The sequence below is a fragment of the Pelmatolapia mariae genome, linkage group LG15, assembly GCF_036321145.2.
Source record: "Pelmatolapia mariae isolate MD_Pm_ZW linkage group LG15, Pm_UMD_F_2, whole genome shotgun sequence".
Taxonomy (NCBI): Eukaryota; Metazoa; Chordata; class Actinopteri; order Cichliformes; family Cichlidae; genus Pelmatolapia; species Pelmatolapia mariae.
The window spans coordinates 13,686,133-13,708,487 of NC_086240.1; the positions used below are offsets into that span (position 1 = coordinate 13,686,133).

The 22,355-nt window shown below is 40.4% G+C and overlaps 3 protein-coding genes and 1 non-coding gene across 4 annotated transcripts in view; all 4 read right to left on the reverse strand.

The window, feature by feature from the left end:
* utrn (utrophin) overlaps positions 1–11,184 on the reverse strand; it is a 191,444-nt gene extending 180,260 nt beyond the window's left edge. Inside the window, exons 1-2 of the mRNA XM_063496275.1 lie at positions 10,836–11,184; positions 9,439–9,590 (exon numbers count right to left, since the gene is read on the reverse strand). Coding sequence (XP_063352345.1) covers positions 9,439–9,511 — 73 coding nt within the window. The 5' untranslated portion in view covers positions 9,512–9,590; positions 10,836–11,184. The remainder of the gene's footprint in view (positions 1–9,438; positions 9,591–10,835) is intronic.
* A 3,594-nt stretch (positions 11,185–14,778) lies between these two features.
* Positions 14,779–14,861, reverse strand: trnal-uaa (transfer RNA leucine (anticodon UAA)). Its single transcript has one exon. It is a non-coding gene; the product is annotated as a tRNA-Leu (tRNA).
* Positions 14,862–18,021: 3,160 nt separating this feature from the next.
* LOC134643628 (syntaxin-11-like) lies at positions 18,022–18,924 on the reverse strand. Its single transcript, XM_063496096.1, has one exon. The coding sequence runs from the start codon at positions 18,922–18,924 to the stop codon at positions 18,022–18,024; it is 903 nt and encodes a 300-aa protein (XP_063352166.1).
* A 1,355-nt stretch (positions 18,925–20,279) lies between these two features.
* LOC134643429 (syntaxin-11-like) lies at positions 20,280–21,796 on the reverse strand. Its single transcript, XM_063495785.1, has one exon. It carries the CDS (start codon positions 21,794–21,796, stop codon positions 20,897–20,899), a length of 900 nt encoding a protein of 299 aa, XP_063351855.1. The 3' UTR covers positions 20,280–20,896.
* Between the last annotated feature and the right edge of the window lie 559 nt (positions 21,797–22,355).

Consider the following 22,355-nt stretch of genomic DNA (forward strand, 5'->3'; position numbering starts at 1 on the left):
ATATGCAAAACATGCGTACATGCAGTGTTCCCTGGCTCAGCATCATAGCTAACACTAGAACTCCTACTTTCAATTATGAATAATACAAAGGACCTTATGAATCTTTGTGCACAGACATGAGACCGCCCATCAGCGATTCATCTACTCACATCGCCCTCTGGCAGGGACAGTGCAGTCGCCCTGCAGCGTAATGCACGACTGTCACCTCAGTATTTTTACGTTTACAGTAATCACACTAATAGATGCACAATCTTCTCAAATGATCTCAGAAGAATACACACAAAGCATAAATCAATATAAACATCATATTTGGTGTTTCACACACAGTTTTGGAGGATTTCATGGACATGACATTGAGTTAACCACATCAAAGTGAGCTGAAAAGACATATTCATGCTTAATATCATGAAACGGTAACCCAGCTGTGCATTAATCCTGCCACCTGCCACATTCTGGCGTCATCCTGCATTTCAGCTGCTGCAGCCTACAGTGTCACCAGCATACAGTGCAGCCCTCCGCTCTGCACTCCGGGGGTAGATAATCACAGGAAGACAGCAAAATGCTGATTGGATTTTATTTTGAGATTCAATTTAGCTTATATCCATAGTGTTGTGACTCACTGGCAAGAACAACAACAGTGATTTAAATGTTTACGATAAAGCAGAAGTACAAGTACTTTACTGTGTAAAGAGAAATGAAAGAAGGGTAAGAGTCGAGGTATGTTATAATCATTCCTTATTTATCCTGGTAATTTTCCATGATCTGGCATTAGTTCACCAACCCAACAATGTTTTACCAGGTTCGCTTGTCTCCAAAATGTCTGTACACGTGGGTCAGACACAGACAGACTGAGACTACCTGATTGTGGGTGAGAAGTCCCATGTTAGCTAACTGCCTTGTCAAACTGGATTCTGAAACTATACAATCATTGAGCATGCAGTTCAGACAGATCACAAAATAAGCTCAACCAACAGCCATTCTCCGCTGACAGAAAATCCCCAAAAGAAACCTTCCGACTCTGCTGTCACTCTTTGATGTTGATGTGCTGCAGGAGTTAGGTGATGAAGCGGTGCAATTAACTTTGTGTTTGTTTCCTCCAGCCTCCCTTCCTGATATTCCACATTGATTTCAAGTTTGTGAGCCTCTCCTGTCACGTGGCGTAATCTGCCCTCAACATGTTTTGGCCTTCTCTGGCTTTTTCCTCTCTCTTTTAACCACAAACAGGTTCTTCTTTAACAATAATGTCTGTGTGATCGTTATATCTCAACACAACATCGCACATCAGACACCAAGTTAAAATTCAATAAGCAGGAAATCCAAACCTTTTAAAATATGTTGGACCTTCACTTAATTCCACTTAAGTAGATTCCTTTGTTTACATCCTAGAACTTCATCAGCTCATTAGTACATGTATCGCTTCTAGTCAGTCCTTTCCATCTCTATTGAGCCTCTCTATGCAACGCTGGAAAAACAAAGTGGGTTGTTATGGATCTATGCTAGTTGCTAAATAACCATGCCACAACTTTATATAACATTTTTAGCATGATAACTAAATAGATTTGTATCATTTTATGCACCAAACAACAAAAATATTTAGTACTGTAGCAAGAAAGTAGGAGTCATGCGATAGGTCAGAACGTAGAATAGGCAACATAGATTGTAACTGTAATGAGCTGAGGACAAGGGGTAAGAAAGGAGGAATGAAATGGGAAGTGCCTGCAGTGGAAAATAAGAGATCCACAGGAGGAGAGGAAAAAAGTGGTCTGTGAGTGTTTAACAACTGTTGGAACATTTAAGACTGATGATTTTCTGCCATTCCCAGTGTGGTCTTGAAGAGCTTGTCATCTTGCCTGGGCGGGGTGTCTCAATGCTGCTCATGCACATGCACCAAAGAGTCCCACACACAACCACACCCAGGGGAGATGCTTTGGCCCAGGCCTTCATTCCCACATTTCCAGCCAGGACTTTGCAAAGTTAAGTTTCCTCCCATTTCCCAAGCAGCCAGATTAAGCTGCAATCAAAGACATTAACACAAACACAGAGAGACTTGTGTGCCCATATACAGTGAAGATACATCCAGCTGCGTGTTCCCTGTGGAAACTTCTTTCTCAAAGTGGAATAAACTCATGAAAACTCCCACTGACCCAAACAAGCCTGGGAGGCTCCAAAAAAGCAGAGGCAAAGAAACAATTCAGGTCATTACGTTGCATCAAGAGGCGGCACACAGAAAGCCTCTTTGTTTTGATTTGTATTCCATGCTACCCACACATGCAAACACACACCCATTATAAGCATTTTGCATGTATATCATTGCATTCACTGACAGTTTGAAAATCAGTTTTTAAAGTCACAGCAAGGCTATGAAACAATAACAAATGAGAATAATAACAACTCCAGATCGTCTCAATGTTTCACCCAGTTACTCTTGAACACACAGGCACGCACAGAACAGCTGAAATACTGAGTACACCCAGCTCCAAGAAGCCAAGGCCTGAATTAAGGATCTGTGACATGTAGCTGAGCGAGTATGGTGACAAAACACACCCTCTACACCACCCATTTCGTGACACTGACATTCTCTTGTTGAAAACACAAATATGTCTTACATTGTGTCACACCCAAAGGTAAGCAGATGATCCAGTCTGTGGCTCATCGCACATATAAAGCTGATGGTTAAGCTTCCCATTTCAACCAGTCAACCAATTACTTTTTCCTCATATCTTTCATGTGAAACATATTGCACAAAGCACGTACAAAAACAAAGTGTGGGAACCAAGTAGGATAGACTTCGTCAGCTAATTTCAAAACACTACACTACACAACATTTCTGCACCCACCAGCTCTTAAAGTATATTGTCTGGGACTTATACAGATACTGTTATGGTTCATACGAAATCAATACTGATGAGTGGAGAGCAGAACAAAGAGCAGAAACAATAGAGAACAACAAGGCCAGGTCAGGTACTGACTCAGGTTTAGAGCAGGCTCCTCCACAGAGCTCTCAAGTGACAAATAAGGATTGGGTGATTGTTTCTCACCTCATTACCGTGTGATGTTAAACAACAGCCGCTAACCCTGTGAGTGATATATGACCTTTAACATTTGTATGCACTCAGGAATGGAAAGAAGAAAAGCACACGCACAGACAGGATGTAAAGGCAGGACTTTAGCGGTTATAAGGTAATCCAGCTGTAACTGTGTCAAGTAGTGTGTCTAACCATCCTCTTATCCCATTCAGAACTGATGTGCAATGTGGCAAACCATAAAATTAGCACTTTACCATATACAGTACAGCCTACAGGTCAGATGGAGGGCAGCAGCTAGTGATTTATTTATTTATTTTAATTATAGGGGACTTATTACCCTAAATTCCAGCTTTACATGTTTATTCTTGGACTTTGCTAGAGTAGTTTTGCATGATGCATCGTTTAACATAATCCTTATTTACAATTTCACCCACTCAGTTCATGCTGCGTGAAACACGGCCAACCTTTCTCCTGATTGGTTGTCCATCATAAACAGAAGATTTGTGCGCTCATAGCCAGAGCTGTGTGCCTGGGATTAACAATAGCCCCTCTTATTGACATCATGCTAATCCAAGAAAAGACAAAACTGTTGGAAAGTGTTAAGAGCAATCAGAAGCCTGACCTGTTGGCTCCCCACCTTTCTTTCACATGTGAGGAGGTGCACTCACAGTGAGAACAGGCAAAGAGAAACGTCATGTAAATTACACAAGTATGCATTCATTCATTTTCTTAACTGCTTACTCATCTTCAGCTGGTGAGCGGACTCGAGCCTATCCTAGCTGAATGGCAGCAACATGGTTGTGCAGAAGGACAATGGCGTCAGACATCCACAATGGTTAAAGTTAATGATGACAGCTCGCCAATCAAGGCGACTTTTAGCCAATTTCCCCATTGATATGTTAAATTTATGTTGTCATTGTGCTGAGATTTGTGATAAATTCAATCTGTGAAGCACTAAGTTTCACATCGTACCTCAACACATAACCAAAACTTGCAACGCAGATGTTTCCAGGCATGCACAAGTTGGTACTCAAACTTCTCTGCACTTTGAAGTTGGAGTGTGTGTGTGTGTTTATGTGGATAGCGGCTAAGAGATCCATCATGATCGTCATCTAATGAGAACAAACAAGAGGAGGATATTTCTGACTACTGCTGGCTTGATTTTTAAATCTGAGTGTAATATGACCACATCTGCAGAGATCCAAGAGATGCCATTTCAGCTTCGTCCACTGGGTGTTTTTGTCTGTGAGAAACTCAGCTGTGTTGGGGAGGGGAGGGTAAAGACTGCAGCAGAATCAAGTGAGATTTTAAGTAGAAGGAACCAGGATGAATTTGTGGAACTGGAGTTTCAAATTAAGCCATGTGTTTAAGCCATACATCTTTACATTGTGGAAAAAGAATAGCATTACCACAAGATGGGCTCCTCTGCAATGACTGAACCTCTGATTGTATCGCCAATGATCCTAGTATCCAGTCTTCTAATGACTTTCACACTGAACTGAGATGATACAATGCAATACATTACTTTGCACTAGTGTAATTATATTAACATAAATGAAATTAACACGTTAACATAAAAATATGAGCTTATTTTTTTAAACAAGGTTGTTAGCTCCCGAACAAATGCCATATAAGTTTGGCTCTCCTGTTTCCAGGAAACTCTAAACTTTTCTCTATACCCTTCGGGAAATCAGCTTCATGCAGACAAACATGTAATCTTAACCTTTTCAATTCCAGTTTCCACTTTTCTTCACACTGTGTTTGCAACATTAACATCTCTTTCTGCTGTTCAAAAGTTAATGCAGATAGAATTACCTTAGGCGTTTGTTCAGAAGACTAAGATTTTCTCGCAGCCACCTTCTGCAATCAATACACCCTTCTCAATAAGCGTTTCTTTTAAAATAGAAAAAACTTCATCCTTTTGGAGAGTCTAGAGCAATCAATGCCAAAATGCTCTGCCACTTTCAAGTGGCAACTTGGAACTTTCAACTTCCAGCTGCTCTTTTTTTCAAAGCAGTTAACAACTGTTCATTGGGAGTTTGAAAAAACTCATGTGCAGAAGCCATGTCCACACAAAAATAGTGCAAAATATACTGTACACACTTCTGGGACTGGACCACAGAATATAACTGATAGAATAAAAAACAGTTATTGATACAAAATTGTTGTACAACACTAGGTTAACAATTACTGGTATGAAACACCCAACAGTAAGGCACACTCTTCCCTTACTAGCTACCTAACCAAAAGAAACTTACTACATACACTAGACCGTAGTCTTCATGCATTTGGTGGTGGGTGTTTTAAACACACAGCACGGTAACTCTGATGACAAACCGACTAGCTGCCAACTTACCTAAAAAGTTACGGAAATGTACCTGAGACAAGCTGCTCCAACCGCCTTCATGCACAAAGACAACAAACTAAAAAAATACAAGTAAATGTGTCCAGTTACCCAGAGCACGATCTCTGAAGCCTGCCGGAAAAAATGGCTCCACCATAAAAATCAACAAAAAGTGTGACTCACCTGATCCAGAATCAGAAGAAGACAGTAGAAGAGGCTTACAGCCTCCAAATTTACTGACTAATGAAAAAACAACCACCAAGGAACTGAGAAAGCACCATTGCCTTCCAAAATGCAATAATAGCTATAGACGAGCACCTGTTTGTTACCAACTTGGCTCAAAATTGGCAACAAAAAGACAAGGCTTAGTTTGTTCAATTAGTTTATTTAACAAAAGAAATACTTAAACGTGAGATGAGTAATCGCACATATCAGTGATGAAATGCCTGGATGGATGCATGTAGCATGGATGCTTGTAAAGGTAGGTGCAATATGTTGTAAAAAGAGGCATGTAACAAAAACACTACACATGTTGGCAAGCAGCCTCCCGGATTCTGTGTGTGTGTGTGCGCGCGCGAGTAAGAGAGAGATTGCAGGAGCTGGTTTTTTATACTCCTGTCACTCCCACCTCTCAGGTGCAGCTGGATATTTAACAATCTAACCCAGAGCTGCAGGAAGGGAAAACACAACACAGACAAATGAAGTGCTACCAAGCCATCATATGTTTCATTATTTTGATCCCACTGTCATTTATTATTTTACTAATAAATACACTTTCTGTAAACTATTGATTGTTGTATATTCAAGTTATTTTACTCTAAGATGGAAGACGTTCGATCAGTGCATCCCTAGCAGATACATTACCTGCTCTGTCAGCTTTACACACTTGTAACCTCCACCCCATTTCCTCTGTTTTCTTTCCTCCTTGATCCACTGTAAGCTTGGATAGTAACCTGACACACTGAACCACCTCCCCTCGCCCCTCCAGAGACACTAATGTGCATTTGTCTGTGAAACGGAGTGACTATATAGCTAGTTCATAGGAAACTTGGTAACACACATACACACCCCTGCTCCAACCTACACTGCAGTGAGATCTCAGTCAAGCACCAAATGGAAAACGAGCCAGCTGAAATAACGAACGTGCTCACGCTCTCTGCAAGATCAGGATGCCTGGCGCTAACTTTGTGACAGTCACTAAGGGTGACAAAAAACAGAGTTTACCGTTTGACCGCGCGCTCTGCTGTTGGCTATGAATTCTCCAACCTTTCAAACATGCCCACATGGTGGCCGGCATGGAGATTAACAAGTGCGCTAATGCTTGTCTTCCCAGCTGCAAAAACATCCCCCCACCTGCTCACCACACACACACACACACTCACCTGCTTGTCAGTCTCTTCTAATACCCCCTGTTTCAGCTCTGTGTAGACTTTTTCTCATGATGACAGAAACCACATGAAACAAACCCAGATTTGGGTGGGTGTCTAAGGATCACTGTTAACAATCAGCCTCACTAGTTTATAATATGGTGAAAGAAAGAAGACTTTATAGTGATCGGGGTAGACCACATGATATTTTATCAGGGTTTAGCTTGAAGCCATTTCCCAGATTTGCCTTGGTTTCAAAGCAAGCGCATACTCTCTGAATTCTAAAACAGAACACCTAATTTCTGTCATATTTATCCACCAACTACAAACACACACACACACACACACACCACAAATTTCCATCGTCAAAGAGAAGATAAGAACCACTTGTGCCGAGGCTCCTAGGTTACCTCGACATACATGTGAGCCGCCGTATTTTCTAAGTTGTGTTTTTTGTGCAGCTATGCTACGTGCTAAATTTTCCCCTCGTTGCCATAAAAGAAAACATTACTTTTAGGGTTGCTAGGGAAACCTGAATCTTTGTGAGAAAAGCATTGTGGTCTGGAGACAAGCATTATAAATTACAAACTCCATCGGCACAGTGGAATTCCTGGCATGGAATCCACCAGTGCCGTGAGGCTGGGTGGGTGAGGAAAGCTGGCATGAGGACTGGCCTCTTTTTACTGTATTTAACAAGTTTACAGCAGGAATTGGGAGTTAGAAGGGGGGGGGGGGCTATGGTGGAACCCAGAACACAGGCTTTAAATATATTTATATATGTTCTTTTTTATAGGGACATTAAAGTAGAAACATTCCAAGGCTGAAGCTGTCCCTGTGCTCCTAATTACCAATGACCTAAAATAGGTCAAGTAACACTTTAGCCTAACATATAGCAGGGTTATCCTATTACCAATATCAGTGTGTTAAAATAACAATTGAAAGACACTGTTTTTTTCCCCACTTTTTGATATAATTTAATTTAATTTTTTGTTGCTGGAGGAACTTTAATACTGAAATTTTTTTTTAATACAACAGGGGTCAAGCTCATTTATATCAACAGCCACATAAAGCCCAATTTCATTTTAAGAAGGCCAGACCGGTAAGGCTACTGCCTAATAACCTATTAAAAATACCTAAAACATTTTCCCCTTACCGTCAGTGTAAAGCAGTTTGACTACACATTTAATTCTGAGATGTTTTATAAAAGAAACCTGCAATTTTACTAATACATCTCCCTTTTTCCAAATCACAAAGACACCAAAGAAACCTACTGACACGGCTCATTGAGCCTACACTGTAAGAAATAAACAACTTTATCCTGTAATTTAAAAAATAAATAAATAAATCATCTGTGAATTCAAAGAAAAACTTTTTTTTTTACTGTTTAAAGCAGCAAAGTCTTATTTTTAAGTATATGATAGGCTTATGTTTTATATCATTGTTAGTAAGAGGCCTGTAAAACTGATGCAAATACAGTCAAAGAGCCACACTTTATACTCTCCTCCTTTGAAATTTCCATGTTTTTCAAAGCCATATAGTAGGCCAGATTGAACTCTTTGGCAGACTGATTCTGGGGGTGTGTTTTAAACTTCTGTCTGTGCCAACAGATAAATATTGAAATCTGTAAATTATTTTTTTAAAATCTAAACAGGAATAGCAACTGTTGATCAGCTGATCACAATAGTTGGCTGATGTATATAAATGCATTCCTAATTTTGATCCCCAATTTACATCCAAGACGTTTAACTTAAAGCTCAGTTTTTGTTAAAAGTAAACAATTGCCATATGACAATAGTGTTTGTGTAATAGTTACTCGTACAGGTAAGAGTGTTTGATATAAGAGTGATGTGCTTGCTTTCCTCTGTTCTGTCTTACACTCCAATTTTCTTTGTATCTTGTCAGCCCATTTGACCTGGGCACCAATTTTAAAATGGGACATCCTTTAACAACCTCTTTAGCGGGATGTATAATGATAAACTTACAATGCAAAGTGTCACTCTAGACTCCTCTAACATAAGAAGCTTTGTGCTTATATTGTTCTTCCAGTTTGCCATGTTCTAACTAAATGTACTGTTCAAAAAGCCAGGAATAGACTCCATCTGTAAATCAAGATGGGTACACAACATCAGGGCATTGTCCTCCAATTACCTTAATTTAGACCAACTAAAGCACTCCTCTAACTAGAACAACAACTTGTTTGTAAGCGTCTCTCCCTCTGAGGGTGGTGTCTACAAAATATTAACCTATGGAACGGAATGATCTGCAGAGAACGTGATCAGTGGGTGTGTCTCTCTCTAAAACCATCCCTACATTCTTGTCCTCCCCCTCTTCTGCTGCTGGACACTTTCCCTCTTACTTTCTGTTTCCCCTTGCAAAGGTGTGATAGCGAACCCACTCCCGTCCTCATTACGCTGTGTTGTGTGCTGTGTCTCTCTTCCCCTGCCTCCACGTATGGTTAACTGAGGTTAACCATACACCAACAGGATTTCTGGCTCTGTCACGGTTTTCTAACAGTGACTGCACATGTTCACGCACAACAAACTGCTGCCTCGTGCCATTTATTCTGTTAAAGAACACTGAAAGCTCTGACAACCTTTGGACTTGCATGCTCTGCTTCATGTGTTCACGTTAGGGAACATTGAGTACTGGAGACAGCCGCAAAATACCAACACAAACAATGGGCGTAAATATCAAAACATACCAGATCTTGATTTGATTTTGTCGTTGAATTCTTCGTTAGCTCCTCCCCCAGCGACGTCTCCAGGTGACGCCATTGCAGCCCAATTAATCCAGTGCTAGATTAGGTAAAATTGTGATCAATTTCCAGGCCTCTCAGCAGCCCTCTTCCTGCACCTGTAAGGAATAAAAATGAAAACTCAAACTCCACAGTTCCTCCAAAAACAAAAATGTTACTGTTAAATTAGTTCTGTATTGCTTTCATATGACATTTAGTAGAAGACACAAATCTCCAACCACAAATGGCCAGATCAAGTGTCTCAGACCTGGTACCTCATGACAACCTAGGATGTCTCAGGAGGAAACAAGGTTTTTAAACCATATCTTAGGATGCCAAGCTGTGCCCTTCTTTATCTTTAAATAACTCCTTAACTGACAATTAAAATGTGGACTTAAACCTTGGCATGGAAGCAATCTAGATATTGAAATCAGCATCCAACACAACAAAGAAATCTGACTGAAGAGATTTTTTTTGTTCAAGTCTCAGTTTGAAACTCAAAAGAAAAAAGCTCCAGTCAATACTTCAGCTGGTCATCTCAATTTCCTAGTTTACATTTCTGAGTCATGCTGCAGCTTTTGAGACCCCTTTTTTTTTGTCTCGCTTATGCCTGTGGTCTGTTTCACTTCAGGGTATCCTTTCATTAAAACTCAACCACTTTCCCTTCCAAAATAGCTTACTTTTTTACCATGAAAGGACTTCATGTGCAGTTTCCCCCCCTTACAGTTCTTGGTGAGTTACAGTTCTTGAGGGATGATGCAAGACCCCAAAAATAACAACTGTAAACTCAATGAAAAGTCAGCCTCATCTGTCTTGGAGCTATCTTTACTTTAATTTCAGTTCCTCTTTCTGTAAGTGGAGTAGTGCTGACAACCAGACCAAAACAACTGAGAAGATTTAAAAAAACAAATTACAGTCTAATCTGATCTCTTTGGCTCACAAGTCTGGTGCAGAACTTTCTAGCTTGCCCCAAAGTGGACTGGACCAAAGTGCACATGTTAACTGCTTTAAAGCACGCCTATGGATAATCTGACGGGATTAGCGAGATCCTTACAAAATATACCAAGTGACTTTTAAACAATGAATCAATGATAGTCTTGTTTTAGTTAATGTTTTATCTCTTAGGTATGACTGCGGCAGTTTGGGAATTTTTGGTTGGAGTGCTGCACCACCCCTCAGCCAACTCACTGCAAGATTACTGTGATTTTTTTTTATCCCATCTTATTTCAAAATGTTTTCTCTCAGTGGCTCCTTTTACAATTAAATCCGATAGCGAACTTCACAATAACGTACCAAGCTGTACTCGGTTTATTTAGTGATGAGCACTACAGGTCATGGGCGTTTTCATGGATCCAATCACTCACCTCTGCTGTCACCAAGGGTCAGGAGACGTGTTCCCTCAGAGCAAGTCCAAAACGTGTCGAGTACGGATGGACAAACAGGGTAAAATGTATTAAAACTGCGTGGATTTAATTCATCTAAGGCATTTTCTACGAGAAACGAGGCGTCTTTCCCCACTAACTAGCGTTAAAACTTAGCTGACGTTAACCAAAGAGAACCGTCCCCGAGCGCATCCAGTCTCCGCGATGTGCCAAAAAAGCTTCAAGAGACGCCTTTTGGCAACGCAATGCAAAGTGAGGCCACCGTCGTCTACCAAAGCACACGGCTAGCTGTCTGTTGCAAACGGAGAGCTGGTTACAACATTTCACGGGTGAGCACCGCAGAGCTGTTCACTCAGGTCCCACAACTTTTGTTCCTGTTGCTTTTCTCCACTCTTTCTCCCTGTTACATACACTGACGCAAACAGCAAGCTAAATGCAACGGAAACGGTAGCGCTGTCTTTCAAAATAAAATAGTCAAAGAACTAAAGCAGTTCCTCGCAGTGTTATATTGTTACTGCGGCTTCGGAAATAAACTAAATAATCTTTTTATAGATGGAAAATAATATATTCACCGGATAATCGACTCAATCCTAATTACCGACTCACGTTGCAACAACCGAGTTCTTATTTTGAAGGCATATATCGGAACTACATTGGCCCCTCTGGGTGACTTGATGTCGCTCTGTAGCGTGTCCCTCTGGCTGTAAAAGTTTTCCTGAGTCTGAGATGGAAACATGGCGCGGTGGCCGTCACGTGATGTAATTCTAACAAAACCTATGACTCTCACGGGGAAACACAAACTTTAATAGAAACACTAAGCCCGGGGAAATAACGGACGGTGCTTTAGACAGTTTACACGCTTTTCCACCTAAAGGGAACGCAAACTGACTAAAGCCTGACGCTGGATCAGATAGATTTGTTTTATTGCAGCATGTGGGCAATGTGACCCATTTAATTAATTGAACTCTCTGCATTAATAGTTGTATTTAGACACCTACAGATTTGTTGTCTCTACAAACCGATCTGTACCAATGCTTCATTATATATCATATTATAATATTGCGATTGATGCATTAAGAGGGGCGTTTCATTTTACCTATATTTTTGGGAAGTTTCATCTATTAACACTAATTCCATTGGCAGATCAAGCAAAGTGATTCACTTTTATTTATATACCACCAAATCAGACACTGTACCTTACACTGTAAGGTAAAGACCCCTGTGGTATTAAAGAGAAACCCCTCAACAATCAGATAACCCCCTGTGAGCAAGCATTAGGTAACTGTGGGGAGGAAAAACTCCCTTGCAAGAAAAGAGACTTCCAGCAGAACCAGGCTCAGTCATCTGCTGATACTGGTTAAGAGGTGAGGGGAAAGAGAAGAAAAATGTGACACACGGAGACTATGCAAGAGACAGGACAAAAATTAATAGCCTGCAGCAGTGGTATATAAACACCTGGGGAATGAAAAGAAATCTGGAGAAGAAATGCTGAATGGATCACAGGAAGTACCCCAGCAGCCTTAGTCTAGAACAGAATAACTAAGATATGCTTCAGGGTCACCTGACCCAGCCCTAACTATAAGCACTATCAAAAAGGAAATGATGACTCAGCAAAATAGTTAGTAAGTACGGTCATGTAAAAGAGGGACAGAATGTATAAGATGCATAGAAATGGAAAGGTACCCCAAAGAAGCACTTCCAGGAAGGAGTAACTGCATTCCACGCCTGGCTGCTTATCACTTTGTTGAGTATTTCAGCCCATAAACAAATCCTGGGAATTACTGGGCACTCAGGTACAGTGTAAAATCCCCAAAATGTGTGTTTGTGTTTGTGTGTGGGGTTTTTTCTAGTTTAATTCAAAATTACAACCAGCAAAGCTCTAACAAAACATATGTTGCTTTTTCAATCAACACACAAAACAGCTTTCTCCTCAATAACCAACTTTATTCATATAGCAGCTTTGATAAACAACTACAAACAAAACAAGACAGGAAGACAAACATGAAATCAAGTTTAAAACATAAATAATGACAAGTAAAATAAGAATCAAACCCTTATTTATGCCCACGGCTTAAATGGAAAAAATAATAAGAAAGATAATGCCTACAACAGCAACAATCGTTACCATACACACCCCTCCACCCCTGATGTATCAGGTTTCATGTTGTGATAGTGAGTTATGTCGGCCTGAAAACAACAACTTTTCCCGTGCCTGAGGGGACTGAATAATAGATTAGACCCCATTAGAAAAAGTCTCTGAGGCTTTGGGGGATGTTGAGATGTTGATCTCCCATTGTATGCCCTCATCCTTCTCCCCCCTGCGTCTCAGTTGTCGGGCCTCTTTTGTGGATGCTTCCTCACGCAGCCTAAAGAAGAGGCTCAATTTCACAAATCAGTGCTCTATTAATGCCTCAAAAACATATCAAGTGACAGCATATGCGTTTGTCAGTGGAAAAAAAAAGAGGGAGGAAGGGGACAAAATATGGTCTAAGAACAGGAAATCTTTAGTATGTAAGGCCCCATTAGCGACTTTTACACACAGTAATCCACCTCAATTTACCCCAATTTGCTAAACATGATTCATAGTTACACACTCACCATGTTTGTGAAGTTGAGAAGGATTTATAAAGCTGTATGACTACAGTGCACCAAACTGTTGAGTACTGCTTGCAGCTATTTTCTGTCAAGCCTTTCCGGTGGCATATGCAGATGACTGGGTATCGATGGATCTAAGGCATCGCCCTGGCTGTGAAATTACAGGGGTGAGAGTGTACAGGCCTCCTCTGGGCCAGTGCTGGACTCCAGCCCGGAAACTACAAGAAGGCGTTAAAGTGCCCTCTTCTGTCCTAATCACGCAACTACTCCTGAAAGATTTAGTAATGCAATGTGCTTTGCTAAGACCTGATTTTGAACTTCTGTGGAGAATCTTAGTATATCCTAAGTAATTTACAGATGTCGTTGCTGGTGTGCCAAAAAGTTATTTCTGATGTTTCAATTTTTTATGTCTAATATCTTATATTACTACTACTAAAGTTATATTGGTAAATAGACTGTAATCAACAGGATTTCCCAATCCTGAGTTATAAAGAAGTTACATGTTTTGACTCTGCGTTAACTGCACCTACATTATATTTAGTTATATTTCTTGCTATTTCTGCTGCCTCTGTTGTCCCTCAGGTTTTCCACTACTTTGTACATTCACTCACTCAGTTTCAGTTTCTCCTTGCATTAATTTGCCTAATTTTGTGAGTTTTTATATTGACGCTATGATTATTATACCTTATATTGAGATAATTATTGTTATTCTTTCACTGATAAATCCAAAAACTGCGGCGAAATTCACAAGAGGAAACGACCTCACCGAACAAACCAATCACAAGAGTTCCGTCAATGGGGGTGTAGCTGCATTTCTAGAGTGTTGCACGTCGGGTTACGCCTTAAACAAGTAATAATCAGACGGATAATCAGAATTTAAACCAACCTTCCTAATCAACCTTCCTAATTCTCCAAGTAATGTTTGGATACTTGGGTTAACCGCAAGCAGGCGGCTGGCTTTGTAATACAACACTATTTTAGCGCCCGCGATTTTCAGCACCGTTTTATTACCAATAGACTGCTGCAAATCTGTTAACTTAGAGGAAAACTGTTATTATCAAAAGAAATTGGCTGGAAAATGTGTATTTTTTAAATAACTAATTATAAAATTGGAGAATTGTTAAAAAGTGCAATTTTAAACGGAGCTGAAATTGTTGCATTCGGTGGAAATAATACGAGACGATGCATACGCAGCTACCACGTCTGCAACTATAAGCTCTTTATCATCAGTGCTCTCTGTTTTGCCTCGGTCTCGCTTGTAATGTATCAGAAATGTTTCTTCGTTTATGTTATGTGACGCAAACCTCCCAAAACATCAACAAAATAAATTTACCAGGAGTGGGGTTCGAACCCACGCGGACATATGTCCATTGGATCTTAAGTCCAACGCCTTAACCACTCGGCCATCCTGGTATATACACCGTACCCCAACGCATCCCCACACTTGTAAAACATCCACATACCGTTAATCATGATCTATTCTAGACTTAGTCATCAAATTGGCACAAAGCTAGCGATGCATAGCAGCGTAAGCCGACGAGATAAACAATAGCAAATAAACATACTGGTCTAAACAATTGACACTACCGCTGCTAGTAGCTAGCAGCTAAGTCATTCACTGTCATGCTAACGACAAGCTCGACATCAAAAGCTTCAACTAAAACTACCGCTATCCTTAAGGTGGCTTGCATTTACAAAAACAAAACTAAAATATACATATATATATATATACCAGCTCGCATACTTGGGTTAATTGCTTCCATTCCATTCGAATTCCTGTGAACCGCTCTCTCAAATTAGAACCCGCTTAATAACATTAGCGTATGCTAACCCGTAGCAGAAGTTATAGCAGGCGTACAACTTCTATATTGTAAATACACAGTAGCGTGTTTAGCTGCACATTGCAGCCAAACGAAACCTCGAAGCAAAGCGAAACACCGATACCGCACAACGAATCTCTAAATTACGAAGTCATGGAGAATAAGTTGCCAAATAAAGTCCGTAGAAACTTCGGAGACAGAATGACAGCTAGTCTTGCTAGGTGTATGTGGATCTGAGTGAGTGGGACATTAACGGGACAGGCGCCATCAGGGATATTTCATTCTATATTTGAAAAACGAAAAAAACAAAACAAACTATAGTATAGGGCCACATTAAGAAAAAAATAAATATTATTGTTCATTTTGACCATAAAGATGAAATTTCGAGACTGAACTCGAAATGTTATTTTGAGATTAAACTGTTTTGAAAATAAAATCGAAATACTGCTAACTGGTACGGAAATTATACTTTGAATTTTGATCATACATAAGCTATTATGCATCGTTTTAAAAAGCAAAAAGCGGTTAGACGTGCACACAGTCTGACTTCAACTGTCCGAGACAGGAAACTTCAGTTTGGCATCTAGTTTGTTAAACAGTTTGTGGAGTAGAAACTGACTGCATCTATTCACATGGCTGTTGTTGCCTTGTCTTGTGCACTGAGCTATTCTTGAAATAACTACAGGATTTAATTCCAAAAAGTTCCAAATATTATATAAAGATTCAGGGTTCGTTTTTCACATTTTTTTTAGCAGATTTCCAGCAATTTTTTTTTTCAAATAACAGCTAATGCTCGATCTTACATTCAAAGATGAAATTTAAATTGAAATACTAAGTGTTAATAGGTAAATCTAAATATTACATTTAAAGCTTAGGATGCTGACCAGACCGGATAAGCTGAAGAAAATAATAGATGGAAGCTTGAATATGTCAAATATGCACTCACCATTTAGGTACACCTTGCTAGTATTGACATGAACCCCTCTTTTTCCTTCATAACTTCTTCAGTTCTTCATGGAATTAGTTGATGGAAACATTTCTCAGAAATCCTGCTGACTATTGACATTACAGCATCACATAGTTGCTGCAGATTTCTCAGCTGCACATCCGTCATGACTATCTCCTGTTCCACCACACCCTGAGGTGCCCTTTTGGGTTGAGCCATTTGAATACAGTGAACTCGCTGTCATGTTCAAGAAACCAGTCTGACATAATTGGAGCTTTGTGGAATGGCACATTATCATGCTCGAAGCTTCAAAAGATGAGCACACTGTTTTCTTAAAGGGATGGACATGGTCAGCAACAATATTCAGGTAGGCTGTGGCATTTAAACAATGCTGTATTGGTACTAAGGGGCCCAAAACAACTTAAGAAAACATCCCCCATACATCACCAGCAGTCTGAATAATTGATACATGCAGGATCGAACAATCTTTCATGTTGTTTACCATGAATTCTGCCCTACCAACCATATGTTGTGGAAGAAATTGAGATTAATCAGACCAAACAATTCTTCCAATCTTCTATTGATCTTCTAGTAGTAAGCAGGTACAGATTGTAGCCTCAGTTTACTATTTCTGTTCTTAGTCTTGCCATTCTCCTCTGACCTCTGGGATCAGCAAGACATTTTCACCCAGAAAAGTACACCCACTGGATATTTTCTCCATCATGTGTCATTCTCTGTAAACCCTAGAGGTAGTTGTGTGTGAAAATCCCAGTAGATCAGCAGTTTTTGAAAGACACAGAATAGTCTGTCTACTTGACACCAACAATCATGCCACATTTAAAGTAATCCATATCACCTTTCTTCCCCACCCCAGTGCTCATTTTAAATATTAAATCTAAACATGAATTTACAGATTAGCAGAAGTACCAAAATAAAACCTTAATGGATTAGATCATTTTGTTACGTTAACACAAAATAATCTTGGGCCAATGTAATATAAGAGAAATGTACACACAAAGTCCCCTTGTCTACATCATATTCACTGCACCTCTTACTGATATAACTTAGTTTTATCTCAGTCTGACATGACATCTAGTTGAAAGCCACACAGTGCAGCTCTTGTTCCACTTTCAGGAAATAGTTGTGATTATGTCTGGATCATTTGGGTGTCAAATATTTTTACACTTACTTAGACTCAAAGAATCTGGAAAAACTAGCCGATTTTTTAAAAAGCTGATTCCTCCCACCATTTTTCAGTAACAACTAAATGTAGCATGGTTTTCAACTTGTAACATTTGCAATAATATAATATGCTACCCAGCTATGACGCTTGCAGTGTCCAGCACACAACTGCTTATGTGCAAACTAATAATCCAGCACCAAAAACGTTTATTCCACCCATACTTCGACTCATCACTCTAATGATCCTGCTTCTGGTTCTGATCTAAGAACAAAAAGCCAGTTTTAATATCCTACAGCTATAGTTTATTTTGTGCATCACTGAACACGATAACAGTCTCAACTTAAAACATCAATTTGTTAAAACTTCTCTCAAATACATACACGGGTAAATTCTGTGATCATAACATTAGCTCAAAATTTATCAAATTACAGATTACAAATTACTCCCTTTCACAGAAATACATTGTGTTTCTACCCAGGGAAGAACTGTCTTCAGTGCACTTAGTGCCATCGTCTTTCATCAAAATATTGCACATTACTTTTTCCTTTTTGTTTAGTTTCATATCTTTTATGTAAATAGTTAAATGTTTATTCAGAATTTCAATCATTTACGTCAAACACAGTCCTAAAAAGTTTGGTCGTTTTTCCAGCACGGTAGACAGGGGCAACACTGGAGAAAAGGGTTTTTCCTCTTGTACTGTATGGCCTTCTTCATATGAATGTGGACTTTTTCAATATATTCCACAGTGTTGCACACATGAGCCTCAATGTTATTGAGCATGGATCCCTGCTCCTCCACTAGTATGGCCATTTGGAGGAACAGCTCGTGGATCTCCTTCATCCTGGCCTCCAGCTCCACCAGGTCCTTGTGTCTGCCTTTGATCTCGCACAACGCAGTGCGGCAAGAGCGTACACTCTGATTCTGAAGGCCTTGGGACAGCTCTGCCCAGCCCTCACCTCCTTTGTCCACCAGCGCATCCAGCTGCTCATCAGTGATTTCTTTCCCCAGTATTGAGGCCTGCCTCTGGATCCTCACCCTACAGGTATTCCTCTGAACCTCTTCCGCCTTACTGTAGTCAGTCATAGCACTGTGGAAGGCGCAGGTCAGTGACTCGTACTGAGCACGGGCAATGCGACTAACAGCACCGTTGGCGCCCTCTTTCTCCTCAAGCTCTTTGCTCTGTTTACTCAGGACCTGTAGACGGGCGTACAGAGCCTCCCCCCGCTGTTGGATCCCTCTGGCAATGGAGTCACAATCCTTTTTAATAAGGGTCAGGCGGCGCACGGAGGTGCTAAATCGTTCGTTGTGGGCGCACAGACGTGCCACCTCCAAGTGGAGCAGGGAGATGTCCTTGCGTATTGACTCAGCCTCCTTTAGGATGACCTCAATAGCTGAGGAGCTCTCAAATATTACCGCTTGATGAGACAAAGTCCCCTTGTCTACATCATACTCAAACCCATAGAATTCGGGCTCATACTCCTCCTGCTCCTCTCTAATGGTCTGCAGCCTCTCCAGCCTGTCCCGCATTCTGCCTGAGAGACTAGTGTATAAAAAAAAGAGAAGTATTATAAATAAAATCCATAATTCAAAATGATTATAATGAACATTTTTCAAAGTGATGACAAACATGGAACAGAGTAATCTGATCACTTGGCTGTAAATTATTGTGCTTTGTTACCATAATTTACTAAGGGGGGAACTTTAAGAGCCATCTAGAAAGATTGTTTTAAAAACTGATGATGCAACTGATGCATGTAAGGGCAGTTTTATCTCCAGTAGCCTTTTCCCGTCAACAGTCACAGCTAAGTGACCAACAGGAATTTCTTAATTTAAACCAGGAAAAAGGACCTTCTCATCCTAAAACAGACTTTTCCATTTAAATTGAGGTTTTGCAATAGGATGGTGGTTTGTGCATTTATCCAAGTACTTTCTCTACGTTAGGTCTGTCAACTCCACAAGTTGCAGTGCTTTTGGATGGCAGGTATCTTTTCATCAAGTTCCTGTCATAAGCTCAGAAAGTCAATTTCCTCATTCCGCACTGTTCAAATGAATAACATTCACTTCAAAAGTTGTCTCAATTAAAAATAAAAGACTTAAACAAGTCTTCAGAAATCATATCTTCCCCTCGAGTTGCCTGTAGAGTGGAGCCCAAACTAAATAGCCAGCAAGTCCCATCAATTATCCAGTTGCCTCCAGGTGGCAACACTTTTCCTATGAAAAAAACCAAATCATTAGACTCACAAATCAAATGATCTTACCTTCTTTAAACGGCCACCACGCTACAGAAAAGGCAAGTAAATCCTTTCAGCTTGTCTCATTTGACATTTTTGTTGCTCTGCATCTAGCAAGTATGTGTTTAATCTACTGAAGGAAGTTGGCCGTCTACTTTCTTTTCAGCATTGTGTGTGATTGCCGGCCCCTTAACAGGTGACTCACTTAAGCCTTCCCACTGCGACACATAATACCTCCTAGAGTACTGTTTCAACTCATGAATCAAGCAAATGGATTAAGTAAGAAGGCATTCCTGGTAAATGACATGCCCAAAAACAAGAATTAATGAAAATTTAAGGAAACAAACAAGAAAACAAAATGGATTTGACTAGACGTCTTGAAAAACACGTAATAAGCAGCTTTATTTGTTTTGTGACGGCACCTGTGTGCAGGTTAAACAACTGGTTAATGGCATTATACGCATCATGACAAAGAGCAGCTGTCATTGAGCTGGAGGTCCAGATTTTCTGCAGTTTTCTGTGTGTTTGAGTAAGAACATAGCAGGCTTTTTAAAATGTTAGTGTTCATGTGAATTGTATGTTTAAAAAATAAACCCAGACACCTATTATATTTAATATATTTTATATTTACTTGTAAGAGAAATCACATAAGACAGACAAAAACATTTTAATATACAGAAGTCAAAATAAGGTAGTGTGCATGGTGCATCACAAGTACAATCCCTGCAGAAGTTATATCCCTGTTAAACTGCTTCGTTACCGGTACACTCTGTTTTACTTCAACCACAACATCCATGGTATTAATGCTAAGATGTGTAGTGACAAACCAAACATTTCTTCAAGGTTATTTTAATGGAACTTTCAGAAATTGTTTAAAAATATCTGAAAGCTACCAATTAGTAAATGTGTAACCTGAGCAAGCTGAAAAATACCTTCACGTACCATTTGTTTCAAGTATGCATCATGCCTAGGTCATTGTTATTTGACACAGGTTATGTCTCAAACCCTTACTGCAGGCATTAAAAATCAAGGAATTACATAAATAGAGTTTTATGACGTTTAACCCAAGAATTTTTGCATTTAAACCAAGCAGTTTGAACCCTTTCCCTCAAACCTTCATTTTACTCTCTGAGAAAATATTAGGCAGTAACTACAAAGACCGTGATGATAAATTATTGTGAAAATAACATTTTCGTGACACGTTGAACATTTTGAATATCCTAAGAGCTAGCTGTCATCGTCTTTGCCGGGTCATCCTGTTGTACCGATTAGTCGACGCACGGAAAACAGCTGCAAAACATCTTTCTAAACGGGTTCTTGCTGTCATGGCGTTTTGCCTTGCCAAGTTTAAAGAGGACATCCTGCATGACAGCATCAGTTTTCTGAACGTTGTTCTGGATGGAGTCCAGCATGGGGCCCTGCTCCTCTACCAGCATGGCGATGTCCAGGAATATCTCATGGATGCCCTTGATGCGGCTCTCCAGGTCCAGCAGCTCCTGGTGCCGTTTCTCAACCTGGGACAGAGCCGAGCGTGCCGTTCTGCCTTCAGTCACGATGTTGTCGTTGAAGATGTTCCACTGACCTTTCTCAATCATCTCCTCAACCTCCTCTCCCGTCACCTCGCGCCCCATTATCTCCATTTGCCTCTGGATCTGGGCTTTACAGCTTTCCCGGTGGCTCATCTCCGCCGCATTGTAGTCAAACATTGCATCGCGAAAGCCATTACTGAGGCAGGCGTACTGGGTTCTGGCGATACGCGTCACAGCAGAATTTGTGCCGTGCGTTTCTTCTAGTTTCTGCGTCATGTCGTCCATTTTATGTAGACGTGCTAGCACATCCTCAGCCCGCGCCTTGATATCAGCTCCAATAGTGTTAGAGTCCTTTTTAATGGTGCTCATGGTGGTGGTGGCTTGGAACATGCGGGAGTTCTGCTCACGAAGCCTCTTAACCTCCAGGCGGATGAGCTGGATGTCTTTGTGTATACCTTGTGCCTGGGCAAAGATTTCGCCCAGAGCAGGGCTGTTGTCGCTAAACACCACTGCTTCATGAGGCAACTCATCCTCCAGGTCAACGTTACTGAAGGAGTCAGAGACAACTGACTCCGCATACTCCATTGGCTCCATGGGGCCGCTGGACAGCTCCTGGAGGTTAGTTAGTCTGTCCCTCATGGTTGGTCTAGGGAACAAGTGAAGGTTAGAGGTCAAGATGTTTTTCTCGCTCTCTGACTGCTGTTGATCTAACATACAATGGTAAAGCTGACTAATTAAAGAGGAGCCTATCTCAACAGTGCAACACTAAGCAACTCAAGACCCCCGCCCTTTTTCTTGTTCATAATTAAACACCTTCACACCTTGTCTAAGTTTCATACCAGGTTAAAAATATTTTCCTTCTTCCTTTACATATAATCCACCCGGCACCAATCACTGGCCTAACAGGTTCTCTAAAGAATAGTAAGAGGTGTTCCTTCCTACCAAACTAGTTCCTTCAACTTATGGTCTGTCTGCAGCTAAATTCATTTTGACTTTAAAAACTCACAGACAGAATTATATATCAGAGTCTGAGAAGCAGTCCAAGTAAAAGATCTTTATAGTGTGAAAAAGGGACGGTGGTGACATTATTTAAAGGCATTTCTGGCACTGCCACTGCACCCTTCCCATACTTATTGCCCTATCTGATTTTGTCACTGCTTTTAGTTGAGAATAACTGATAATCTGTATCATTGATCAA